This window comes from Pleurodeles waltl, chromosome 6 (genome assembly GCF_031143425.1).
Source record: "Pleurodeles waltl isolate 20211129_DDA chromosome 6, aPleWal1.hap1.20221129, whole genome shotgun sequence".
Classification (NCBI taxonomy): domain Eukaryota; kingdom Metazoa; phylum Chordata; class Amphibia; order Caudata; family Salamandridae; genus Pleurodeles; species Pleurodeles waltl.
The window spans coordinates 563810498-563835669 of record NC_090445.1 but is presented as its reverse complement, the minus strand read 5'-3'; the positions used below and the strand labels follow the sequence as shown (position 1 = coordinate 563835669).

Genomic DNA, 25172 nt, shown 5'->3' with positions numbered 1-25172 from the left:
CTGGCCACTCAGAGCAGTCCAGTGTGCCACACACACCTCTGTTTCCAAGATGGCAGAGGTCTGGGACACACTGGAGGAGCTCTGGGCACCTCCCCTGGGAGGTGCAGGTCAGGGGAGTGGTCACTCCCTTTTCCTTTGTCCAGTTTCGCGCCAGAGCAGGGCTGGGGATCCCTGAACCGGTGTAGACTGGCTTATGCAGAGATGTGCACCATCCGTGCCCATCAAAGCATTTCCAGAGGCTGAGGGAGGCTACTCCTCCCCAGTCTTCACACCTATTTCCAAAGGGAGAGGGTGTTACACCCTCTCTCAGAGGAAAGCCTTTGTTCTGCCTTCCTGGGCCAGGGCTGCCTGGACCCCAGGGGGGCAGAAACCTGTCTGAGGGGTTGGCAGCAGCTGCAGTGGAGACCCCAGAAAGGCAGTTTGGCAGTACCCGGGTTCTGTGCTAGAGACCTGGGGGATCATGGAATTGTCCCCCCAGTGCCAGAATGGCATTGGGGTGACAATTCCATGATCTTAGACATGTTACATGGCCATGTTCGGAGTTACCATTGTGACACTGTACATAGGTAGTGACCTATGTACAGTGCACGCGTGTAATGGTGTCCCCGCACTCACAAAGTCTGGTGAATGTGCCCTGAACGATATGGGGGCACCTTGGCTAGTGCCAGGGTGCCCACACACTAAGTAACTTAGCACCCAACCTTCACCAGGTGAAGGTTAGACATATAGGTGACTTATAAGTTACTTAAGTGCAGTGGTAAATGGCTGTGAAATAACGTGGAGGTTATTTCACTCAGGCTGCACTGGCAGGCCTGTGTAAGAATTGTCAGATCTCCCTATGGGTGGCAAAAGAAATGCTGCAGCCCATAGGGATCTCCTGGAACCCCAATACACTGGGTACCTCAGTACCATATACTAGGGAATTATATGGGTGTACCAGTATGCCAATGTGAATTGGTGAAATTGGTCACTAGCCTGTTAGTGACAAATTTGGAAAGCAGAGAGAGCATAACCACTGAGGTTCTGGTTAGCAGAGCCTCAGTGAGACAGTTAGGCATCACACAGGGAACACATACAGGGCACATACTAGTGACACATAGACTAAAACAACATATATACAGTGAAATACGGGGGTAACATGCCAGGCAAGATGGTACTTTCCTACAACCACTGATGAGCACTATGAGGAAATCACACTGCCGTCATGCACCTGCCATGAACACCCACCTACAACCTGAACTCACCTAGAGGCAACTCAGTATTCCGAGTGCACTATACAAGAGTCAAATGCTATATTGAAGAAAAAAACGACAGAAACACATTCGCAAAGTGCAAATGCTGTTGGGGAATGCAAGATGAAGTAAACGTGAAATGTAAACAGGGACTACGTCACAGACCTAGATTACCTTAAGTTTTTGTTCAAGTCACTATTGAGAAATTTTTCTTTGTATTGCCTGTAAACGTAGGACACATGTATATACTGTTAAAGTCCCTTTGCGCAGGCTGTTTTTAATAACTGCTGTGTCGAGACCAGTTAGAACCCCCTTCACTTAAAGCCCAGAAGGAACCGCACCTGTGTAGAAGTGGACGGGCATCCTGACTGAGTTGGAAACAGTGGTAGTAATCAGAGGTGATAAATTCCTTAAATATGTGAAAGGGGAAATGGTAGCTTGCCAGTGGACAGCAAGTGGTAGTGACCATGCCCCACACTTGTCTCACTAAGTGAAGCAGAAGATGGTGGAGACACTGGAGACAGTGAGAAGATGAAGTGGTGTGGATGGGCAAGTGCACCTGAATAGCAGCCCTCAGAAAGGAGTAAACGATGGTGGATAACAATTGCTGGAGCCTCAAAGGCCCAGTTGTGCATCTCAGGGGGACCTTGTCCATAGTAACAGCCCTGTTATTCCCAAAGTGAAAACAAGGACTTAAACTGTGTGGTCTGAAAAGAGGATTGAGAGACTACAGTTTACATCCACCTGGTGTTGTAGACAGAAGAGTTTTGTTTGTCCACTGATCTTGGAAGACCCTGCATGTGCTCCATTAGTTAGTGTATTCAAATACTTTGATGTGTTGAAGAGTTGGGGCTGAAAAGCAGGGGCCTTTTCAGCACCTGGGGATACTTCTAGTTGCAGACACAAGATTATGTAAGCGATAGGTCAAAGAGTAGTAGTGTACCATATCCTCTCCTCTGCCCCTTTTTAAGAGAGGCAGGTCTTAAAGCCAACTCTGTGGTTGGGATTTACTTTTCCCTTACAATTAGGCAGGCAGCAGGCGAGTGAACGGAGGAAGTCAACTCAATAAGTGAAGTGTGATCTCACACAAATATTCTCCTTGCTTTCTTTATCTCAGGAGGACCAGGTGTGCTAGCACTCACAGTAGACCTTGTTGTGGGAGGATATCCCTGGAGCTAAAGAAGAGTAAGACCTAGAAATCCTGAAGCAGAACAGCTTCCTGAAGACCAGGTAGTTAGCTAGACAGACAATACTCAGATTGCAGTTTTCAAGGGGAGAAAAGTCCACTCCATGCAGGAACTTTGGAAGGTCTCAGCAACCTTGTAAGGGCATACATGGTTCTTTCCCGACTGCTCAGCAGCTCCGCAAATGGAATTAGGAGTCCCCAAATTCTGTTTTTAGCAGAGGTTATGTGAACAGATTTCCTAAAGAGATTAGGAGTAGAGTCTATCCTTGCTAGTCTACAGCACTTAATACAAGAGCTGAGAGGTGATATGGAGGAGCTAGGAGGCTGACTTGATGATATTGAACTTGATGACAAGTTGAATGAGCACTGCCCGCTCTGGGTGGAGACTGCAACTCCGGAGAAACCGAATTTTGAACTGCATACAAAAATGAGCACCTCAGACAGCTGCCACAACAGTAACATCTATTTTGGAAGCATCCATAAGAAACAAAGGCTAGCAATAGTCAACAGTACATGCGGGATCTCATCCATACTGTTCGGAATCACCCCGAAGCAACTCCATTAAGTTTAGGGCTCCTGATTTTCCGTTTTTACTCATTTCTACATATAGAGACAGAGAAGTATTTATTTTTGTGTCTGTAATTATTTTTAAGTACAGAAAAATATGGAAAATAGGCCTTCTTTCAATTATTTTTTTCTACTGTCATTCATGAATGCCAGGTCTGGAGGTGTACCAATTGGGAGTAGGGGAGATGGAAAAAAGACAATAGATTTCCAAATTAAGCTGAATGAAGTGCAGATCTACAGTTGGTTATGCTATTCTACAATGCATGTTTTTTGCAGATAATGCTATTGCACTGTATGCTGCTGAAACCTTTTGGATATTCAAATTTCAGTATACAGTTATCAGTTAAATAAATGTGAAAGAATACCTATGGCAGCTTCGTTTATACAGTGAACAGGACAAAAATGGATAAATACAGAAAAAATTAGCAAAAAATAAATATGGATAAATACACACAGAAATGTGAAAAATAACTATTTTAAGACCGGGAGCCCTAATTAAGTTGTATTGGACCCACAAAGTATCTTTGGTTTATAGGGTGAATCAGAAACAAACATTCAAATATGGCATTAACCCTTACCGCCCTTCCTTTCCCACATAAAAAGCAGCAGCCTTTGTGACAAAAATTGAGGCTGTTGATGGAACAGGCCATCATCTAAGAAGATCAATACAGTAGGTGTCCTGCAAGATTTGAATAATATAATTTCTCCCTGGAATCAGCTCTAGCTGTGCTTGCGGTGCAAGAGGGAGGTTAGTTGGGGCTCAACAATAGAGCTTAAATGGTTTGCGAGTTCTATAGGGTGGGTAAGGTTTGAAGATTTGTCTTAGTAAGGGCATTCTTCAGGTTGAGTTTGAGAGGGAAGGCAGATGCTGGTGTTCTGAAAGTGGCTTATCTGTGTGCTCCTGTGTGCTCCAGTGAGTTTATGACAGTAAGTGGCATTGGAATTTTAGTGTGAGGTGTTTGGGGTTGAGGAATGAAGCTGACAAATTTGAGTGAGTAGGGTAACACTACTGGGTTGCCTCCATAATCTGTCAGTGAGAAGGAGATAGGAGAATGCAGCTTTTTTACAACAGCTGGACCATTCATACCTGCCACGACTAACATTATTAGTTTTATTATACGGTGCCTCCATGACCTATCCAAGAGACTAAGAATCTTGATGATGCTGTGGGAGAGCTAGGAAGATATTTTCTTTTGCAGGAGACTCACTAAATAAAGATAGACTGGTCAGACTCAGTACTTATGGTTTCCACAAGAGTTCTTCTTTCAGATAAGATAATTAAGGCAGTGGTTGCTGCTTGATGTGCAAAAGACTTCCAGAGACAATGGTGGCAATAGATTCGGACAAGGAACGGAGGTGGCTCTTAATAAACATGGACGTTAGGCAGGGGAAATATATTATTGTGTCACTCTGTGCACCTGTTGAAAGATGAGGTAGCCATGGTTGTAGGCCTGGACACCCTACCAGGTTGTAGGCAAGAATGGTTACACTTGCTGGGGTTTGTGAATATATAAGGCAGACACTGACTGTACCTACTTCTCCGCTTCACTTGAAACCAATGCAGTTCAAAAAAGGGATTTGAATTAACCTCAACAAAAGCATAGGATCTCATGTTTTAGTGGCACCCTCCTGGGAGACCATCTCTTGATTGAATATATTAAGATTGGTCTGCAAGACCTTTTCAAGAAAAATTTACAAGAGGACTCCAAAACGGGGGCCTGAAGGTCTCCAGGAAGACTGTTACAGGGCAGGGTATTGTAGAAGTTAGCTATCCCTCAATAAAGTGAAATCCGCTGTAAAAGTAACCACAAATCTGGCAGGACTGGAACAACAACATATATAAACCATCTCTAAAACTTGGAGGAAGGTGCTGATGATTCACACGTAGCTATGGGTGTTAGACATTGGCAAGCCATAATTTGCTTTGATGAAAATGAAGAAGGATTTATATGAAGGGGGCAACAAGGCTGGTAAGTTACGTAACTTACTGGCAAATAAGTTGAAATCAAGAGTGGTACAATGCGAATAATGAACTGGATGGAACCTTGATCTGTTACGATATGAAGAAGGAGGTCAGTTTCAGGGTATTTTAGTAAGATTCCTGTGCCACAGGGAACAATTATATTCAGTCGTATATTCATGAAGCAGATCATTATGTTGCCTTAGAACATAACGCCAGGTCTAGAGGAACTTGAGAAAGAAGAGTTGATTACAGTAATAAGGAATCTGAGAGCAGCAAATGCTGCTGGCCCCTGTGGTCTCTGGTCTACCTTCACAGGATGTTCTTGCAGCTCCTGGTATCAAATTCAGTGCTATTTAACCTGATAAAGGGGAACGATCACAGACTGCATGCATGATTAATTAAATTCTGTGGTATTGATACTGTGCAGAGATCCCGCCCAGTGCAGCTTAAATCGCATTACATCCTTTTTGAAAATGGACGTAAAGCTTCTCACTTAGTTATTCACTTTTCCACTGGAAGATGTGAGGCACACACTAATCTATCCAGATCAATAAAAAATTAGCTGATCTCAGCAAGGAAGTGAATATACCAAAATATTTTATCCATCATTGATAATGTACAACATAAAGTGCAGCAAGGGCTCCTAATTACTTTAGATCCCGATGAAACATTCAGCCTTGTATGTATGAATGTGTATGTTATTTCTGTAGCACAAACCTAGCCAAAAGGCAGTAAAGTCAACTACATGGTCAAAAGCAAGCTTAAAGGCAGCAAGTAGTAGGGGAGGAAGTGGAGTTGGGGGTGGTTAATACACTGTGACATTTTTCAGAGGTGAGAGTGTTGTGGCTGTACTGATGGATGTGGGATGTTGTTCTAGATCCTGGGTTCAAACATGGGAAAGGCCTGTTGTCTTGTTTTAATTTTTTTACCCTTCTTAGTTTGGCTGTGGGTGTGCCGAGAACCCTGAGAGATGGCGTGCTTGTGTATGAGATAAGCAGTGGTGCTGGTTGTGAAGGGTTTGTACATGATATAGCTTCTTTTTTTTTTTTTTTTTTTAAATAGTGCAGACTGACAAGGGGAGTCACTGGAGTTCCATTACAATTGGGATTCCATGGATGGCACAGTGAAGGTTGGGGGTTTCAAATCTAATCTTAAAATATGGTTTGTGGCCAATGGCTAAAACCCATGAGCTGCAGTTGAAGCCAAAGGGGTAGTAATTTGACCGTTTTGCCTTGAAATGGAAACAAGGCAACGCTGCGTGCTTTGGCAACTGCTATTTGCTCTAACTGTGGAGAATCAGGAAAACAAAGGGGTCCAGATTGAACAAGACATTTTTAAGCTTTTCACATACAGTGGCCTTGTGCTGTTGCTGGACCTCCAGCAAGTAACTCCTTTCTTGTTGGAGCTAGATAAATATAACATTGTAGCCATGCTTACGATTAACCTGCAGTAATGTGAAGTGTAGAACGTCTCCAATCCCAGAGTTCTGTTGCAAGTCTTTAAATCCACATTCCTCATAAAAAGGATCCTTAATACCTTTACATACTTAAGAATCCCTATTGGGCTGCGGGAATGACAAAAATGGCGACAGCATCAGGCGTGCTTTAGCGAGTTCTAGCTGGGACCCACATCCAAGTAATCCGGGGCCTGGGGATGCCCAGAATTCCGTAGGGGACTCTGCTGGGTGGGGTTGCCTGTACCACAATCTCCAGCATCAGAAGAACACCGCGGATCAAGGCTGAGACTGGACCTTTTACCATGTTACCCTGGTGGATCTGGCCGAAGCTAAGGTGACTGGCGGCTGGGCACAGATAGACCCAAAAGAGGCGGCACTGCGGTGAGGCCCATGGAACCCCAGAACGCTGACTGCTTTCCACCCAGGCTCATGCTGCAACCCGCCCGTAAGAAGGCCTCCAGTCGCTAGGGACCAACCTTGTTCAATCCTGCGGTGGGACGGCGGACAAGGGACCAACTTGGGGACCCAGAAGACCTTCAGCCTGGAAGTACAAGGACTCCCACAAGGCACTGCAACATAAGAGGACCGGCCCGAGAACCAACTTGCATTACCTGACTCTGGTGCCTGGGCTCAACGAGACTGATGCAGACCTGCCGATGCCTTATTGATGGAGCCTTCGACTGCCCTATCCTAGTGATCCTGAGCCACATTGCTAAGCTAAAGTGACAGACGGCTGGGCACAGGAAGACCCGAGAGAGGCGCCTCCACGGTGAGGCTTGTGGTGCCCCAAAACGCCACCTGCCTTCTACCCAGGCCCTTACTGTGACCTGCTGGCGCCATCCACAAGACGTCCTCTGATTGCCTAGGGCCTGTGAGGCTAATTTTTTCAGGGCGACGGCGGAGGGAGGAACCCGCTGGAGGCCCCAGGCGGCCTAGTACCTTAAGTGAAGAGATGCCCCACAGTGCACTGCATGACTAGAGCACCCAGCCCGGGGACCTGAATCTGGTACCTGTGTTAGATGAGAACACTGCTGGTCCTGCACTGCCTTGTTGTGTCCTAGGATAGCCCTTAAATGGAGTGGGGGGTGAATTGAGGTGGACCAGCAGAACGGAGACAACCTGCCCTAAGCTGAGCCACTGCTGGAATTCCTGGGCCCTACCATCTGGAAGGCTGAGGCGGGGGATTCTGACTAGTAAGCCCTTAACTGAACTATGTTTGGCTCCTGCTTATGAGAAGGATGTGACCCTAAGGATGCTAGGGGCCTATTGGGAGAGTATTGCCTTGTCATTTACTGACACTCCCTGACTGTGTACCTCCCGCCCCTACTCAGTCACTTCTGCCTCTTGGCCCCACATCCCAAGGCTGTAACAGACCTGCCAACACTGCCCTGGCTATCCATGGGGGATCTGGGCAACCACCATTTAGAATGCCATGACATTGCCAGGCGTATTGGTTGCGGGGCCTGCAGTAGGACTGGAGTCACTAATGAGGAACCTCTGAGCTTCTGCTAACATCACACGCAAATGGGCAAATGATGGTGAAGCACAAACCTGCCAAAAGCCTGGGCCCCAGTGGAGATGCAAACTTGCTGGCCCCCACCCCCGACCATAACCTGGTTGCTCTGAGCCAGCTAGAGGCCATTCTACGCAGTCATTCCGCTCAGTTTGAAAATGTTACATGCCATTCTGGAAAATAAAAGTAAATTGGAAACCCAAATCAGTGCTGTCTCCCTGGATGTAAACCTGCTCCGAACTTATCATCGAAAGCTAATGGAGCAATTGGACGACGCTGGGTCCTCACGGACCTCCAGGCTTCCCACGCTCTTCGATCTCTAAACTCAACGGAAGGAGATAAAGGCAAAGGTAACCTCCCTCCACCAACGAGCAGAAGACACAGAGAACTGCTCAAGATGCAACAATGTCCGCCTCCTCGGCTTCCCTGAACAATCTCTCCTCTTTGAGAATTGGTAGATGTCTACGGTACTGGAGGGCAAGGTTACGAAGATCTTCATGGAGCGGGCACATCACATACCAGGATGACCGCTACCTCTGGGAGCCCACTTGAGGCCAGTACTTGTGCGGCTCTTTAGTTATAGGAGCAGATACATGATATTAAAGCAGTTCAGGATGAAGGACCGCTGGTGCTTTGAGAGTGGTACTATCACTGCTTACCTGGACTTCACTCAGGAGGTCTTCATAACTCTTACGCTGCAGTCAAATAATGACCCGAGAGCTGAAACAAAATAAAATGCTCTACTCAACTCTGTGAAACTCAAAGTTATGGGTTACAAAGCCTCCCACTTTTTCTCTACCCCTCCGAACGTATTAACTTGGCTGCATGCAAAAGGTCTGGTGAGCTCTGTCGATTATCAGACAGCTGGTGAGTGGCTGACACCCCAGCACTGGAGGCGGAGGAGATTCGAAATCACCCCACCCAATTTTCCAGGCTGGGTTTATTTGAGGTTGCTTATGGGCGACGGCCAGAAGCCGTGCTATCTGTAGTGTTTCCACTCAATGGGGAGGTATGACTTTTGGTGTACCACACCCCAAGTGGTCACTGAACTGGACATGGTTTTTGTTATGTTTACTTCTTACATTATTTGTTCTTGGTTGTGTGGTTTTCTTTGGGGACAAGAGATCCTTATGACCAAAGAATGGAAGGACTGGATATGTTCTTAGTTTTTTCCTGTTACCTATGTGGAGTCTCATGCATCTGTTATTGAGCTATAGATCAGATTCATTTAGCTGCGTCTGGGGTTTGCTGGAGAACCCACACACTGCGATCATAAAGAAATGGTCTGGTGTGCTGCTGGGCAGTATCACCTATTACTCTCCCACATGAGCACACCTATACACAACTTTGCCCCACAACATAACTTGATACCAGGTCATCCTGGTATGCGATGTGCCCTCTCTACGGAGAAGAATTTTGGAATCTTGCCCTCTAGTACTGTAGACATCAAACAATTACAGGACATGGCCACCCCCACAAAATGATACTGAGTGCATGCTTACCTTAAACTTTGCCACACACACAGTGCATTTTTGCAAGAAACACATTTAACACAGGTGGAGGTACATAAACTTCTCACGAAATGAAGGGGATGTATACTGCGCCACTGCATCAGCCTATGCACGAGGAGTGCTTATTTGCATTGCTCCTGGGGTGCCATTTGTGGCAGATACGCATAGGGTCGATGAGAGGTAGCTATGTAATTGTTGAGGAATGTTTAGATGGAAAACCACTTATGCTGGTGGGTATTTATGTCCCCAACACTAACCAGATGGCCTTCTTCAACCTCTTACATCTGCGCTTATCCAGGACCTACATGCTCCAGGCATGTGGGGTGGTAAATTCAACAGTGTGCCCAATGTGGATCGGGATCATTCTGTTCCACCACTTAATGGCACTTCAAGCAGCTAAACATCACACCACTTTCGAGACTGGATAGCTCATACATGAGTGTATGATATGTGGTGCTTGAGACCTTCCCATGACAATGAATTTTCATTCTACTCCCCAGTTCATGGTGTTCACACTAGACTTGAGCTTTTTTTGTGCAGTGAGACGCTGGACATGCAGATTGTCAGAATGGAATATCTTGTGTGCACCCTGTCTGAACATAGTCCACTGCTGTTGACACTTTGCTGGGGAAGACACTGCCCTAGTAAACTGACTTGGAGGCTTCAGTCTGAAGCATTATTGGATCCACCCTTCAGGGAATTCTTATCAATGCATATCACTCAATATTTTGACCTCTGAATGAAACTACCCCCTCCAGAGCATTGGAGAGGGCACTGTAGTCATGAGGGGGCACTGTACTGCTGCAACTTGGGGAGTCTGGCAGGTCCTGAACAAGGAGTTGCTTACCCTCGAACAGGAGATGTGACTACTTGAGACTGAAGCGGCTAGACTACCTGCCAATGTTGAACTGCTTTAACACCTGCGAAAAGTGCATTGATAGTCGGAGACGGGACTGAAGAGGCATGACTACAAGCGTCGACTCACTCTCCTCCATGCAGAGGGAGACCACTTGGACAGGCTGTTAGCTTGGCTGGTAAAAACGGGTCAGCAGCGCCCACAGATAGGAGCTATTAGGCTGAATGATGGCACATTGGTTAATAAACAAGCTGCCATCAATAATGCCTTTCATGCGAATTATCAGACCCTATAAACTCCTGAGGATGCTCCACCCCTTAACTGGATTATGGGATTCTAGCGGGATCTGCTGCTGCCCAAACTGACTCAATTACAAAGAGCTAACTTGGACACGCCTCTCCAGCTAGAAGAAATATAGGCGTCATTACTGAAACTGCCTCTAATAAAACACTGGAACCAATGGTCTACCAATCGAATATTATGTCGTCTTCAGCATGCACCTCTCACAGAGGCTCTTAAAGGTGTTTTAATGAAGCCAGGATGCTGGGCCAGCTCCCAGATTCACTCCGGGAGGTATAAATCATGGTCCTTTTGAAGCTGGGCCAGAAGGCCCTAAAAGTCCGATCACACCATCCACGGTCTCTCTTAAATTTAGATTCAACGAGACTGGGGAACATAATGGCCAATAGGATACTCCCTGTAGTTGGTAATCTTGTACACAATGACCAATCTGAGTTTATACCTGAGCAGAGCACCTTCTTAAACATTCTCCGACTGCTGCACTGAGTGAAGGCTACCCCAGCTGAGGCTCTGAGGCAGGTCGGGGTATCACTCGATATAGAGAAGGCATTTGGCACCTTGGGAAGGGACTACCTGTTGGCAGCCTTGAAGGGCATGGGACCAGGATACCTCAGATAGACCTGTTTCCTGTACAAGAATTCAATGGTGTGAGTCTGGATGGGCCTGCTGATCTCTGACAACTTTGTTTTTCAGAGAGGCACAAGGCAGGGATGCCCCCTGTCCCCATTTAATTTTGCCCTGGCCGTGGAGCCATTTGCTTGTAGCTTTTGTTTGCATGTGCGTGATTGGGGGTTATTGGCACATGGCGAGCATCACATGGTCTCACTTTATGCAAACAATGCCCTGGTTTATTTACGGGTTGTAGCCGCCTCACTCCAGCCTTGATGATGGTTTCGGAGGAATTCAGAGCAGTGTTTGTCCTCATGGTGAATTGGACCAAATCGTGCCTGTTCCCCTTGTCCCCAATCCCAGAGCCTGACAGAGAAACCCTGCAGAGATTTCGACTCATATGGTGCAAAGACATGTTTAAGTATCTGGGTTTCCAGATATTCCTTGCTGACAGAGACCTCAGGGAGGGCAATGTGGACAAGTCGCTGGTTTTGATTCATAAGTCCCTTCAACGGTCCCTGTCTTTGTCCTCATTGGAACGTGTGGTGGTCTCTAAGATGCTTATTCTGACTTGTCACTTATATTCCTTTGCTGCATTGCTGCTTTTGCACCACAGAAGTTTCTTCCGAGAACTATACGGGATTTTTATGACGCTGATTTTGGGATCGGGCAGCTGGCAGGGTGGCGCTTTCCATATTTCAGCAGGCACTACTTGATGGCGGACTCGGCACCCCCAATTATGAATTGTACTATGCAGCGGCACAGCTGCAGTGTTTGATGCAATGGTTGGGCAGGGCCACTTGTCCTGAGACATTAACTAAGAGCATGGCAGGTAAGGAGTTGGTGTACAAACTGCTGTTGAGATGGTCCCAAATACCTTCTAGATCACTTAAATGGGACAGAGGTAATTAAAAAGTGTGCTGCCTAGGTTGTGGGGGTGCGGGCTCATTTTTATATGTTTTTTGGAAATGTCTGACCCTTAAAATATTGGCATAATGCACTGGGAATGATAAGTGTGATGTTGGCCATTTTTTAAACTCAAGAATCCAAAGTGGTTCTGCTGGGCTTTCCAGTGATTGGCTGGTTGCTTTCCAGTGTTCTCTAGAATAGGAAGTCAGAGTCCAGACTCTTCCAACTTCCTCTCCCAACTTCAAATCAAATAGCCAAATGTCCGTAAGTCCATATTTAGTTTGCTTATTAGCAGACTGGCTACATCAACTGTGCCATCTCACACTCATGCAAAAATAATCATTGGCATTTGGACAATTTGGGAAGGAATTTTAGAAAGATTGGAACCAATTTCTCACACAACTTTTAACAGAATTCATGGCGCTCACCTGCTCACAAAAAATCACAGCAATCTGTGTATAAGTTCTGTTTTTGGACAATTTGTACATATGTCGTGGGGTTTCATTTTCTCTCCTTTTGTTAAAAAATCAAATTTAACTCAAAATGAACACCATGTCTAAAATATGGGAGTGAATCACTGCATGACCTCGTACATGAAGAAGAAAAAACTGCTGCACATAGTAGGTAGGTTTTCATGAAACAATAACCAGAACTGTTGCTGATAGCTTTAGCGTTTAACCTTCCTCTTTAAAATGTTACTGAAATAAAATGTTGTTTGTAATTACTTACCCATTTCTGTTTATCTGCAGCCATGACCTGCACAATAGAAAAGATTTTGGCTGATGCAAAGACACTGCTGGAAAGATTGAAAGATCATGATAATGCAGCAGAGTCGCTCATTGATCAATCTACAGTTCTACATAAGAAGATGGAAGCTAAGAAGGACGTTGGGACTAATATGTCCGAAAAGGTAACCAGCTGGTCTCTTTTGTGTAGTGTTGATAGCTTACGTTCACATAAGGAAAAAACATACCTTATTTTTCATCCAGCACAATCTTTTCAGGGTTCTGTCCCATTGAGACATTGGCAGTTGGTTTCTGTGACACGCTGTCATGCACTTGGTGAACCTGAAAGGTGAACATCTTAAATGGTGGCAGCAGTGTGCACTTTAATCCAAAGTCATGCCTGTAGGTTGAGCTACGATCATTAAGTTAACGGGCTGATGCTGGTTAGGGCAGCTGTTATTACGGCTTTAATGGCTAGTCAATGCTTTTTTGAGTCATCTCAGGAAAACATTATTTCTGCATTATTTTACTTATTCACAAGTCAATGCTCCAAATCAAAGATTTTGATGAAAAAGCAAGGAATTAAGTAGTGACAAATTTAGATTACAGTGTTAATTTAGTGTGGTGGTGTCAGGTGGGCAAAGACAAAAAGGGGTAGGCTAGTTCAGTAGGGAAGAGGTGGAAGAATATATTCTGCTTTGTGGGGGGGTTGCTGCAGATAGTGTTTAGTGCAGTCTCCTGAAAAGTGTTCTAAACGCAGCAGTCATCTCATTAAAGTGCTTTGAGAACTCAAGTGGCTCCAACTTGCTGCATTTATCACAAATAACACTGAATGCATCCTTACAAGGGTTTTACTTTGCCAAACAACAAAAGTTAATTTTCCGTATGTACATGCCTTGCTGCACAGCTCTAAAGATTCTTCCAGAGGGGCGTGGCCACGCTGCTGATCGTAATGGCCGTGCGGCTCGGAAGCTCTGACGGCGGATCCCCTAACATCGGTGATTGAAGACGCCCCTGACCTCCGATGGGGCAGATGATGCCCGCTTTGTGGTAAGAAGCAGGGAGGGGCACTAGGTGGGGGCCGCCGCAACACATTTGTGGGGCATGGCTGCAGTATCCGTTGCTGCTCACGTACGTCTGCCTATGCACCTCGGCGCCCCCGAGGCGACAGGGTGAACCTGAGGTGGCTGGGCGTACTGCCGGAGGGACGACCAGCTGCAGGCCCCTCTTCCACCCTATATCACCCCCCCCCCCTCCGAACAACGTGACACCTGTAAAGTGATTCCGGCCATCCTGCCTCTCGGCCGAGAGGGTTACCATATTGTTGAGGCCTACTTCGAGACTGGCTAACTTACCCTCCTCTATGTTGGAGAGCTGCCCTCCATACCGGGGCCAGCTTCCCCCCTCCTCTTCACCAGCACCTTGCTGACCTTCTGCGGGGTTATACCCTGGTTTTTACTGGGGCTTAATTGCATTTATGTGGACCGGCTAGAGGCCTTATTGACACAGATTCGAGTGGACCAGATGGCCGGCGCTTTGCACCTCCTGTGCATTTTACTTTTGGGGCGCCACCATATATGAGGGTTCACTAAGGCACTTACCCATTGATCTGGTGGTGTCCGGCTGCTGTGGTGTTAATTGCATCAACCGCCTTTTGGGAATACCTCCGGCTACTGAGTGGTGCACCACCGGATCTGCCATACGCTGTTGGGTGGCCACTGGTGGCCATGGGCCGTGGTGACCCAAAACAACAGAGACTTCCATTTGAGAAAAAACTGCAAGCAGACATGGCCACAACTCTGCTACGAGACCCAGAGGAGGCCGAGAGTGGTCAGGTTAGTGACCGATCGTTGGAAGCGGAGGCCATATTGTTGGAGTTGAGGGCTAAATTCTGCGCCATCGACAACAGATTTAACTCCCTGACCACCAGCCTCGATAGTATGAGGGGTCGCCTGGACAAACAGTCATGCCTGGAGGGTGCGGAGGTTTGAATTTCCACCATTGAAGATGACACAGTGTCACTGCGTAAGCGTCTTGAGAAGGTGTATGGGAGGCTAAGGACTATGGCCATAAAGAACGAAGATTTGGAGGCCAAGGGGCACCGCAACAACTCGCACATTGACGGAATTACTGAATCTACTAACACCGGCTGGCTTGACCTATTTGTGGAAAAGTTTCTGACGGATCTACTAGGGCACTCACCTCAACCTTTGTGGTGGAGAGAACACACCATACCTTGGGCCCTAGACCGCCTCCTGGGGCTCCTGCCTGCTTGATAATTGCCCATCTGCTGAATTTCAGGGACCGAGACACCACCCTCCGACTTGCCAGAGAGAAAGCTCCTTTACAGTATCAGGGTGCCACAGTGTTCCCTTTTCCTGATTTTACACCTGCGTTGCAGGAAGCCAGGCAGAAATTCACAGAGGCCAAAGCTTTGCTTCATAAAACTGGTGCACATTATGGCATGATCTATCCAGGCCGGTTGATATCCGCGGTAAAACGCGGTACTTTGACAACCTCAAAGAAGCTATGATGTTTTTTAAGCAACATCCTCGCCTACCGGCTCGCCCCATTAGTCTTCACGTGGCAATAATGATCCAGATGTGGGCCCCACCTCGAGCATGGAGCTCTTCCCACCTGGCTAGACGAGCCTATTTGAATCCACACTGCAGCCAGTCTCATGACTATACTAGCTATCCTTTGATTGTTTTACCCCACCACTGCTTATGACTTCTCACTGATTCATTAACATGTCCCGTTTGGGCCGTTTTCACTCATATTGCACTGTCAAGTTTATCTGCGTAGTGGGAGATTCCTGTGGTTACGTTGCCATGCTCCCATGGTTTATACCATGATCCATTTTCTTAGTCTTAATGTTCTTTGTTTAGGGTCCTCTGGGTTTCGCCTGGTAATTGTAGCCCGGGTGTGGGTGGTGGGAGGGGTGTATTCTGTTCTCAATTTATGCACTGTAATGTTTTGTTTTGCAATGCAGTCCATTCCCATTCATATAGTTTATGCATCACATGATCCACATGGAGGAATGGCAGCCTCCTCACACACTATTGCGTCCTGGAACGTAAGTGGTCTAAATAATCCCCGTAAATGCAGGATGGTGCTGCAGTACCTTCGCAGGCATGCAGTGCAGATTGCGTTCCTGTAGGAGACACCCCTTGCAGCTGGCGTAGCGCTCCCATTTGCCACCACTTGGGGCCCACACCGGTACTTCACGAGTTACAACATCTACTCCTGTGGGGCTTGTATTCTGGTCCACAAATCTGTGCCTTTCCGACCACTGTTGACCCGGGTGAATTCCGCAGGAAGATATTTAATGGTTGTGGGGCTGCTGGAGAAGTGCAGGATCTTGTTAGCCAATGTGTATGCACCCAATATTGACGCCCCTGAATTTTTCCAAGACATTCATTCCCATATTGATTGCTTTGATATAGGTTATATTCTACTGGGCGGTGACCTTAATTTAGCAATAGATCCAGTGTTGGATACCACTTTTCATGCCCCGTCATCTAAGCCCCGCTCCCTTAGGGCGTTGAGGGACCTGTGTTCCGCTTTCGCTTTTCAGGACCCATGGCGGCCGCATGTCTCTGGTGCGTTAGCATATACTTTCCGCTCTGCACCTAGTCCTGCATCGATTATTAGATGCTCGCGGGTGCTGCTGCAGGGTGGGTCACAGCGGTTCAGCATCTCCCGCAGACACTATCTGACCACTCCCTGGTATTGTTAACTCCTTCTATACCTGTGGTCTGCAGCTGCAGGAAATTTTGGAGGTTCCTGGACATGGCACTGTTGGATGTGCCGTTATCTTCATCTTTGCGTGAATCAGTGCTCGACTTTTTCAAATTGAATGAGGAATCGGTGGACTCTTGGGCGGTGCGGTGGGATGCCTTCAAGATATATATTAGAGACGTTTGCATTTCAACACACGCTGGTGTTCTGTGTGACATACGTACTGGTCTTACATGGGTTGAAGTGCAGCTTGCTGACTTCGACTGTGAATACACTGAGGTTGAGGCTGCCTCCCATCTGGGTCCTCGTAGGCTTCTGCTTGAAGAGTTCAACGACTTAGCAGAGCAAGAGGTGCAATACATGAGCAAATATACTAAAGCCCCTATATATGGGGAGGGAGTCAGACCCAGGGAGACTACTTGCCAGATGAATGTGACCATCTTGTCCCATATACCCTATCCTCGAAATTCAAACACCTGACAGCAGTATTGCTGTTGGCACAACTGAGATTCTGGCAGAGTTTTTTAAATATTACTCCAGTCTTCATACTGCGAGAACTGAGCCTTTCGGTTCAACAATTCAGGACTTTCTTGACGATATTGCCATGGTCTTGTTGTTGTGTGTCCAACAGCAATTCCTCAATGAGCTCTTCTCTGTTGAAGAGATCTCAAGCGATAGATTCTTTGGCGGGGATGCGCACCCCGTGGTTGGATGGGTGCACTGGAGCGTTCTACAAGCAATTTAAGGACATTATTAGCCCTCACCTCCTCTCGGTGTACACCGAGGCTCTTGAGATTGGGGCCTTGCCGGAATCAATGAGAGAGGCGGTCATAGCTCTGTTGCCGAAACCTGGTAAAAACCCTCTAAAATGTGGGTCCTACCGCCCTCTCTTCTTGATTAATTTTGACAACAAGATTTTAGCCAAAATGATAGCCACAGGTCTCCCTTTTGTTGGAAATGATCATCTCCCCTGCTCAGTCCAGCTTTATCCTGCACTGCTCCACTTCCATTAACCTACGCACTATATTTTCAGTGCTAAATAGAGTGTCACCTGAGGTTCCCGCTGCGGTTGCATTATTAGACGCTGAAAAGGCTTTTGACTTGCTCAAGTGTCCTTTTCTGCACGCAGTCCTTCGAAAGTTGGGTTTCCCCCTGGGCTATACCAAATTATTGATCTCTCTGCTCTATTTGCAGCAGCAGTACAGCTTAATGGCGAGTTATCTCCTTTTTTTCCCTATAACACGAGATACACAGCAGGGTTACCCCCTTCCCTCTTGCTTTTCATTCGTTTTCATTCTGGCTATGGACCCATTAGTGCGCCGTTTGTGTGAGGGTCATATGCATAGAGGGCTACGATGGACTACAGGACCGCTGTTGATGTCGCTATGCGTGGACGATATCTTGCTGTTCATCTTTCATCCCTAGATCAAGCTTGCACCAGTATTGGAAGAGGTGACTCGTTTTAGTGCATTCTCAGAGCTCAATATCAATTGGGCTAAATTAGAGCTTTTACCATTGACTGATGCTACCCAACCACCTGTTATGGGGATCCCCTTGTGCTGGTGCCCTTACTCGGTGAAATTCCTCCATATTCACTTACACAGAGATAGGGAACAGGTACTGCAGCTCAATTACTGGCCTGCGGTGGAGAGGCTTACTGCCCAAGTAGACAGATGGGTGAAACTACCAATATCCATGGCGGACCAAATATCACTTCTTAAAATGGTGGTTCTCCTACAATTTTTATATCTGTTTCTAAACATTCCAATCCTGCTTACCAATTCCTTTTTTGCAGCGCTTCATAGCCTGACTACCCGTCTGGTGTGGGCTGATCGCCATCCACACATGCGTTGGGAGGTCTTGACTCTCCTGTATGAGCGCAGTGGATTCGGTGTTCCACACTTTCAGCTCTACCACCTTGTGGCACAGTGCCACTACACATATCATTGGTATCATCTGGATGATCGTCTCCTGTACTCTGTCTCGGAGAGAGACCTTTACGGCCCTGTTCCGCTGAATGCCCTCCTGTCTGGGGGCGAGTCGTTAAATAGCAGCGATATTCAAAATCTCTCTACCACCAGCTGGGCATGGCGCAGGCTTGCTCGTGTGCTTCACTGCGACACACTTTATTCTCTTGCCTTGGCATTCATAAATAATCCATTTATACCCATCACTCAAGAGACACTGGTCCTGCGCACACTGCACACTTTCCATCTGGATACCTTCGGGATGTTTTCCCGGATGACCACATATTCTCACGCACCACAGACATTCGATCAACTGATATCACACACTTAAAACACCTTGTACTCTGTCCGCTTCAGCACACTGTGCGGGCACGCTTTGCCATGTATCCTTTGGCTCCTGCAGAGTTCGCTCCTCTTACCTTGGTGGCTACTGCAGACTCTGGAGCACGCTTGGTATCCAAACTTTATTTATCTTATATTAAAGCTCTCCCAATCTTGGACAATCGACTCAGGGAATCATGGGAGAGGGATCTGGGTCGCCAATTGTCACAGAAGGTGTAGGACGCATGCTGCGTGCAGACCAGGTTTGTCTCATCCAATCAACGTCATAAATAAGTCCACTTCAAATTTCTTAGGAGAATATACATCACACCCACAGATATTGCCCGTATTGACCCCTCTGCTTGTCCCAAATGCAGTGCTCCAACTGCCGATTTTATACATATGACCTGGACCTGTCCGGGGATCAGTACTCTTTGGTGCGAGATGTATGACAAATTGTCAGCTATTATTGATTGGCCTCTGTGACCCGACCCGCTCATGGCCCTTCTTGGCTACACAGGCGACTTACCCAAGACCATTAGATGCCTCACTGCACTTTCACTCCTGCTGGCTAAACGAGAGATAGCACTCAGATGAGGTTACAAAAATGTGCCCAATACCCACTCTTGGCTGGCCAGTCTCACATATTGTGATACAAGCAGTGAATTGTACGCTACTTTGCAACCTGTAATTTCCAGACCTAAGTATATCTGGCAACTGCAGAGAAACTACTTCCACTTCTCCAGCATCCCAGGCATTTGTTGATACCATTCAAGGTTGAGTCCACCCTATTCATGCTATTCAGTCTGTGTGAAGTTTAATGTACTTATGTCTGCATGCCCGGCTTGTTCGCGATTAGTTTGGTTATTTCAGATGGTTGCAAAATTCATCAATTCTGACTGTATGACTTTATCCATTCCCAATTCAATTGTGATAAGTAGCTTCATACTTCACTAAGATGATTATGACTATATAGAATACTATCAAGACATAGTTGAAACAATCTATTTCTATTTTTAGTTAATTTACCTGAGGTGCTGTACCACAGGGATGACTAGAATCTCTGGTGACGCTGCTTTTGAAGCAACCTAACCTTGACCTGGTAAATGAGGTTAACTTTTGAGCCATTTCTTTGTTACCACTAGTTTCCAAGATTGCAGACAAGTTGCTTGCCCATTAGCTGGCTAGTTATCTTGAAGAATATAATCTCCCTGATGAGTCAAATGGGATTCGGAGTGTTATTAGGAACAGAAGCTGCTTTAGTATCAGTTGTAAATCATCTAAGACCTGATCTATATTGCTGCATCCCCACCTGCTCGACCTACCAGCCTAATTTCATAGGTACGTAGTTCCATGCTGATGGACAAAGTGGGGTCAACAGGAACTGCCATAGTCTCTTTTAAACAACTTCTTCATAACAGAAATTCCCCTTAGTACTACCTTTCTTTTGTTCCAAAGTTGCTACATCTACATGCAGTGTGACACAAGGCTCTTCATTTTGATTATTATCAGAGATTTTGACTATAGAATAGTCATGTATGCAGATGACGCTCAGCTTAACTGCTTAACTTGAGACTCAATAAAACATTTATTAGAGGTTCAGTATGGCCCACAAGGGTGGCTCTAAGCCATTTGCATGGAAGTCACTGTAATTGAGACTTTGTGTCCGAGACTTTGTGTCCCAGACCGAAGTCTTATTATGGATCACCTTCTCTTGGGCCCTCCAATTTATGTCAAACCCTTGTCCCTGCTGAAAATTTAAAGCCTAGGGTTTCTACTTTGTGAAGAACTCACCTCGGCTCTGCAAATGAAGTGTTGTCAGCCTTTCACTCATGACTTGATTGTGCAAATGCTTACTATCTGGGCCTTCCGGCTAGATCTTTCTGCAGGTTACAGGTAATACGTATCCTGGCATAAAGGTTTCTTTTCAACCTGTGCAAATTTATTAGGGTCTCTGAGACCCGGCAAACTCTACTCCAGCTTTTTTTTCAACGCTAAGTCCAATTTAAAGCTTTGTTATTGTAATAACATTATAGACATGGTTTCTTTGTCTTTAATCCGTTGCTCCACAGTTATACATGCTCTCGTTCTCCAGGAAGCTACCTCTCCTGACAATCCCATGCTTTGCTAAGGCAAGATCAGGCAGATGTGCTTTCTCAGTGGGTGCCCCTGTTATATGAAAATGTCCCAGTGTTCTTGAAAAGCTTTGAAAGTGTATTTATTCTATTAGGAATTCTGAGGTTATTGTTCTGTTTCTGTGCAGTTTTAGCAACAGAAAGCCCTAGGTACTTTATAAATAATGTACTCATTCAAGGCATACTCCGGGGGGTTCTGTGGGCTGGAACCTAGGAACTCAAAACACACTGTCAAGGTAATGTTTAGTTAGTGCTTTTACTTTTAAAAAAGAATACTACTTCAGTACATCCAAAACTAAATACTATGTACAAAGTTACAAATATATACATAATGACAGGATGAAAAACTAATAGTAACACCCAATAAAGGGACTTGCAATCTACCAGAAAGGTGGTAACTCCAAAATGAAGTAGACTGCCGAGGTCTGACACACTTTTGAGTGGTTTGCATGCTAGCATGCCATAGCCCCTAGAACCACAATACCCACATATATGCTTAAACCAAATCTTATAGAGTGCAAATATAAAAATCCAGGGGATCACTATTCATTGAACCATTAAATATAATCATTTCAATATTATTAAACATTTCAAAATGTTAACTTTCAGTACTTAAAATGTGTGCAGTTTAACTTTCATTATTTAAAAGCCATGCCTGTTGGGTTTGCCTTGCTTTTAATAACAAACAATACAAAACAGTGAAATGTCAAAAGAAAGTCAAATTTCTATTACTGATCTTTGTGTGTGTGTGTGTGTGTGTGTGTGTATGTATGTATATATACACACACACACACACACACACACACACACACTTCTTTACATATATCCCTAATAATTAGAAACCCTTTTAATTGTCTTAAAACAAGGTTAGAGAATATATGTAAAGAACTCTGTCTGTGTGTGTGTGTGTGTGTGTGTGTGTGTATATATATATATATATATATAATGTGTGTGTGTGTGTGTGTGTGTATATTACATATATATCCTCTGACCTTGTTTTTCAGAGGATTAAAGGTTTTCTAATTAGGGATGTATTTGTTCATGGCGAGGGAGAGCTGTGAATTCAGCAGAAAATCTGTATAATTTCGAGTTTGATGTACCTTCCTTTCTTATGCCAGTGCAAGACATATTAGATCAGTTGGTACATTGCAATAGCAAAATATAAATACGTTTGTTTTCATTTCTGTAAAATAAATTGTTTTTTAATTTTGCAATGATGTATGCTGAATTTCACCTCATCTACCCTGTATTAACTCTACCTATTTGTTTCTTCTGGCAGTACCTAGAAGATGTACCTGAACTGAAGGATATGTCAAAGTACAAGCCTCACATTCTATTAACACAGGAAAACACACAGATTCGAGACCTACAGCTTGAAAATCGAGGTGAGCTGTCCATTTCTATAATTAGTTTTTTCCAGGGATCTGTTCAAATTGTGTAAAGTACAACCTTTAGAAGAAACGTGTTGCTTAGTAAAAAGTAGTACATTTGATTGGTAGAATGATAAATCCAGTATATTGTTTTTAATGTAACATTTTATTTTATTGTGAATAAAACACCCTGGTGTAGGAAGCTGGCTCTGTATATACTATCTCAAAGTGAGAGATAGTGTGCACAGAGTCCAAGGGTTCCCCTTAGAGGTTGATAGTGGCAAAATTAGATAATTCTAATGCTCTATTTTGTGGTAGTGTGGTCGAGCAGTAGGCTTATCAGAGGGTAGTGTTAAGCATTTGTTTTACACACACAGGCAATAAATGAGGAACACACACTCAAAGGCTTAACTCCAGGCCAATAGTTTTTAATATAGAAAAATATATTTTCCTAATTTATTTTAGAACCACAAGATTCAAGATTTGAGGTATGTACATAAAATGCAAGATACTTCACACAAGTAAGTATAGAACGTTGATTCAAAGCAGTAGTACACACAATTTTAGTTAAAATGGCAATAAGCTCACAAAACAGATCTGTAGGAAAGTACCATCTTGCCTGGCATGTTACCCCCATTTTTCACTGTATATATGTTGTTTTAGTTGTATGTGTCACTGGGACCCTGGTAACCCAGGGCCCCAGTGCTCATAAGTGTGCATGAATGTGTTACCTGTGTAGTGACTAACTGTCTCACTGAGGCTCTGCTCATCAGAACCTCAGTGGTTATGCTCTCTCATTTCTTTCCAAATTGTCACTAACAGGCTAGTGACCATTTTACCAATTTACATTGGCTTACTGGAACACCCTTATAATTCCCTAGTATATGGTACTGAGGTACCCAGGGTATTGGGGTTCCAGGAGATCCCTATGGGCTGCAGCATTTCTTTTGCCACCCATAAGGAGCTCTGACAATTCTTACACAGGCCTGCCACTGCAGCCTGAGTGAAATAACGTCCACGTTATTTCACAGCCATTTTACACTGCACTTAAGTAACTTATAAGTCACCTATATGTCTAACCTTTACCTGGTAAAGGTTAGGTGCAAAGTTACTTAGTGTGAGGGCACCCTGGCACTAGCCAAGGTGCCCCCACATTGTTCAGAGCCAATTCCCTGAACTTTGTGAGTGCGGGGACACCATTACTGTACACACGTGCACTACATATAGGTCACTACCTATATGTAGCTTCACAATGGTAACTCCGAACATGGCCATGTAACATGTCTAAGATCATGGAATTGCCCCCTCTATGCCATCCTGGCATTGTTGGCACAATTCCATGATCCCAGTGGTCTGTAGCACAGACCCTGGTACTGCCAAACTGCCCTTCCTGGGGTTTCACTGCAGCTGCTGCTGCTGCCAACCCCTCAGACAGGCATCTGCCCTCCTGGGGTCCAGCCAGGCCTGGCCCAGGATGGCAGAACAAAGAACTTCCTCTGAGAGAGGGTGTGACACCCTCTCCCTTTGGAAAATGGTGTGAAGGCAGGGGAGGAGTAGCCTCCCCCAGCCTCTGGAAATGCTTTGTTGGGCACAGATGTGCCCAATTCTGCATAAGCCAGTCTACACCGGTTCAGGGGACCCCTTAGCCCTGCTCTGGCGTGAAACTGGACAAAGGAAAGGGGAGTGACCACTCCCCTGACCTGCACCTCCCCTGGGAGGTGTCCAGAGCTCCTCCAGTGTGCTCCAGACCTCTGCCATCTTGGAAACAGAGGTGCTGCTGGCACACTGGACTGCTCTGAGTGGCCAGTGCCACCAGGTGACGTCAGAGACTCCTTCTGATAGGCTCCTTCAGATGTTAGTAACCTATCCTCTCTCCTAAGTAGCCAAACCCTCTTTTCTGGCTATTTAGGGTCTCTGTCTCTGGGGAAACTTTAGATAACGAATGCAAGAGCTCAGCCGAGTTCCTCTGCATCTCTCTCTTCACCTTCTGATATGGAATCGACTGCTGACCGCGCTGGAAGCCTGCAAAACTGCAACAAAGTAGCTAAGACGACTACTGCAACTCTGTAACGCTGATCCTGCCGCCTTCTTGACTGTTTTCCTGTTTGTGCATGCTGTGGGGGTAGTCTGCCTCCTCTCTGCACCAGAAGCTCCGAAGAAATCTCCCGTGGGTCGACGGAATCTTCCCCCTGCAACCGCAGGCACCAAAAAGCTGCATTACCTGTCCCTTGGGTCTCCTCTCAGCACGACGAGCGAGGTCCCTCGAATCCAGCAACTCTGTCCAAGTGGCCCCCACAGTCCAGTGACTCTTCAGTCCAAGTTTGGTGGAGGTAAGTCCTTGCCTCACCTCGCTGGGCTGCATTGCTGGGAACCGTGACTTTTGCAGCTACTCCGGCCTCCGTGCACTTCCGGCGGAAATCCTTTGTGCACAGTCCAGCCTGGGTCCACGGCATTCTAACCTGCATTGCACGACCTCCTAAGTTGTTCTCCGGCGACGTGGGACTTCTTTGTGCAACTTCGGGTGAGCACCGTTTCACGCATCCTCGTAGTGCCTGTTTCTGGCACTTCTCCGGGTGCTACCTGCTGCTGAGAGGGCTCCTTGTCTTGCTCGACGTCCCCTCTCTCTCCTGGTCCAATTTGCGACCTCCTGGTCCCTCCAGGGCCACAGCAGCGTCCAAAAATGCTAACCGCACGATTTGCAGCTAGCTATGGCCCCAGCCCTACCGGCCTGTCTCCAACTTCGAAAACCTGCAACCAGCGACGCATCCGACAGGGTCCAGTGGCCTCTGAAGCCTCAGAGGACTGCCCTGG

At 46.0% G+C, this 25172-nt stretch overlaps 1 protein-coding gene across 1 annotated transcript in view; it reads left to right on the top strand.

Annotated features, from left to right (window-relative positions):
* SIKE1 (suppressor of IKBKE 1) overlaps positions 1-25172 on the top strand; it is a 137395-nt gene that overhangs the window by 22698 nt on the left and 89525 nt on the right. Inside the window, exons 2-3 of the mRNA XM_069238745.1 lie at positions 12852-13012; positions 22271-22376. Of these exons, the coding sequence (XP_069094846.1) occupies positions 12854-13012; positions 22271-22376 (265 nt within the window). The 5' untranslated portion in view covers positions 12852-12853. The remainder of the gene's footprint in view (positions 1-12851; positions 13013-22270; positions 22377-25172) is intronic.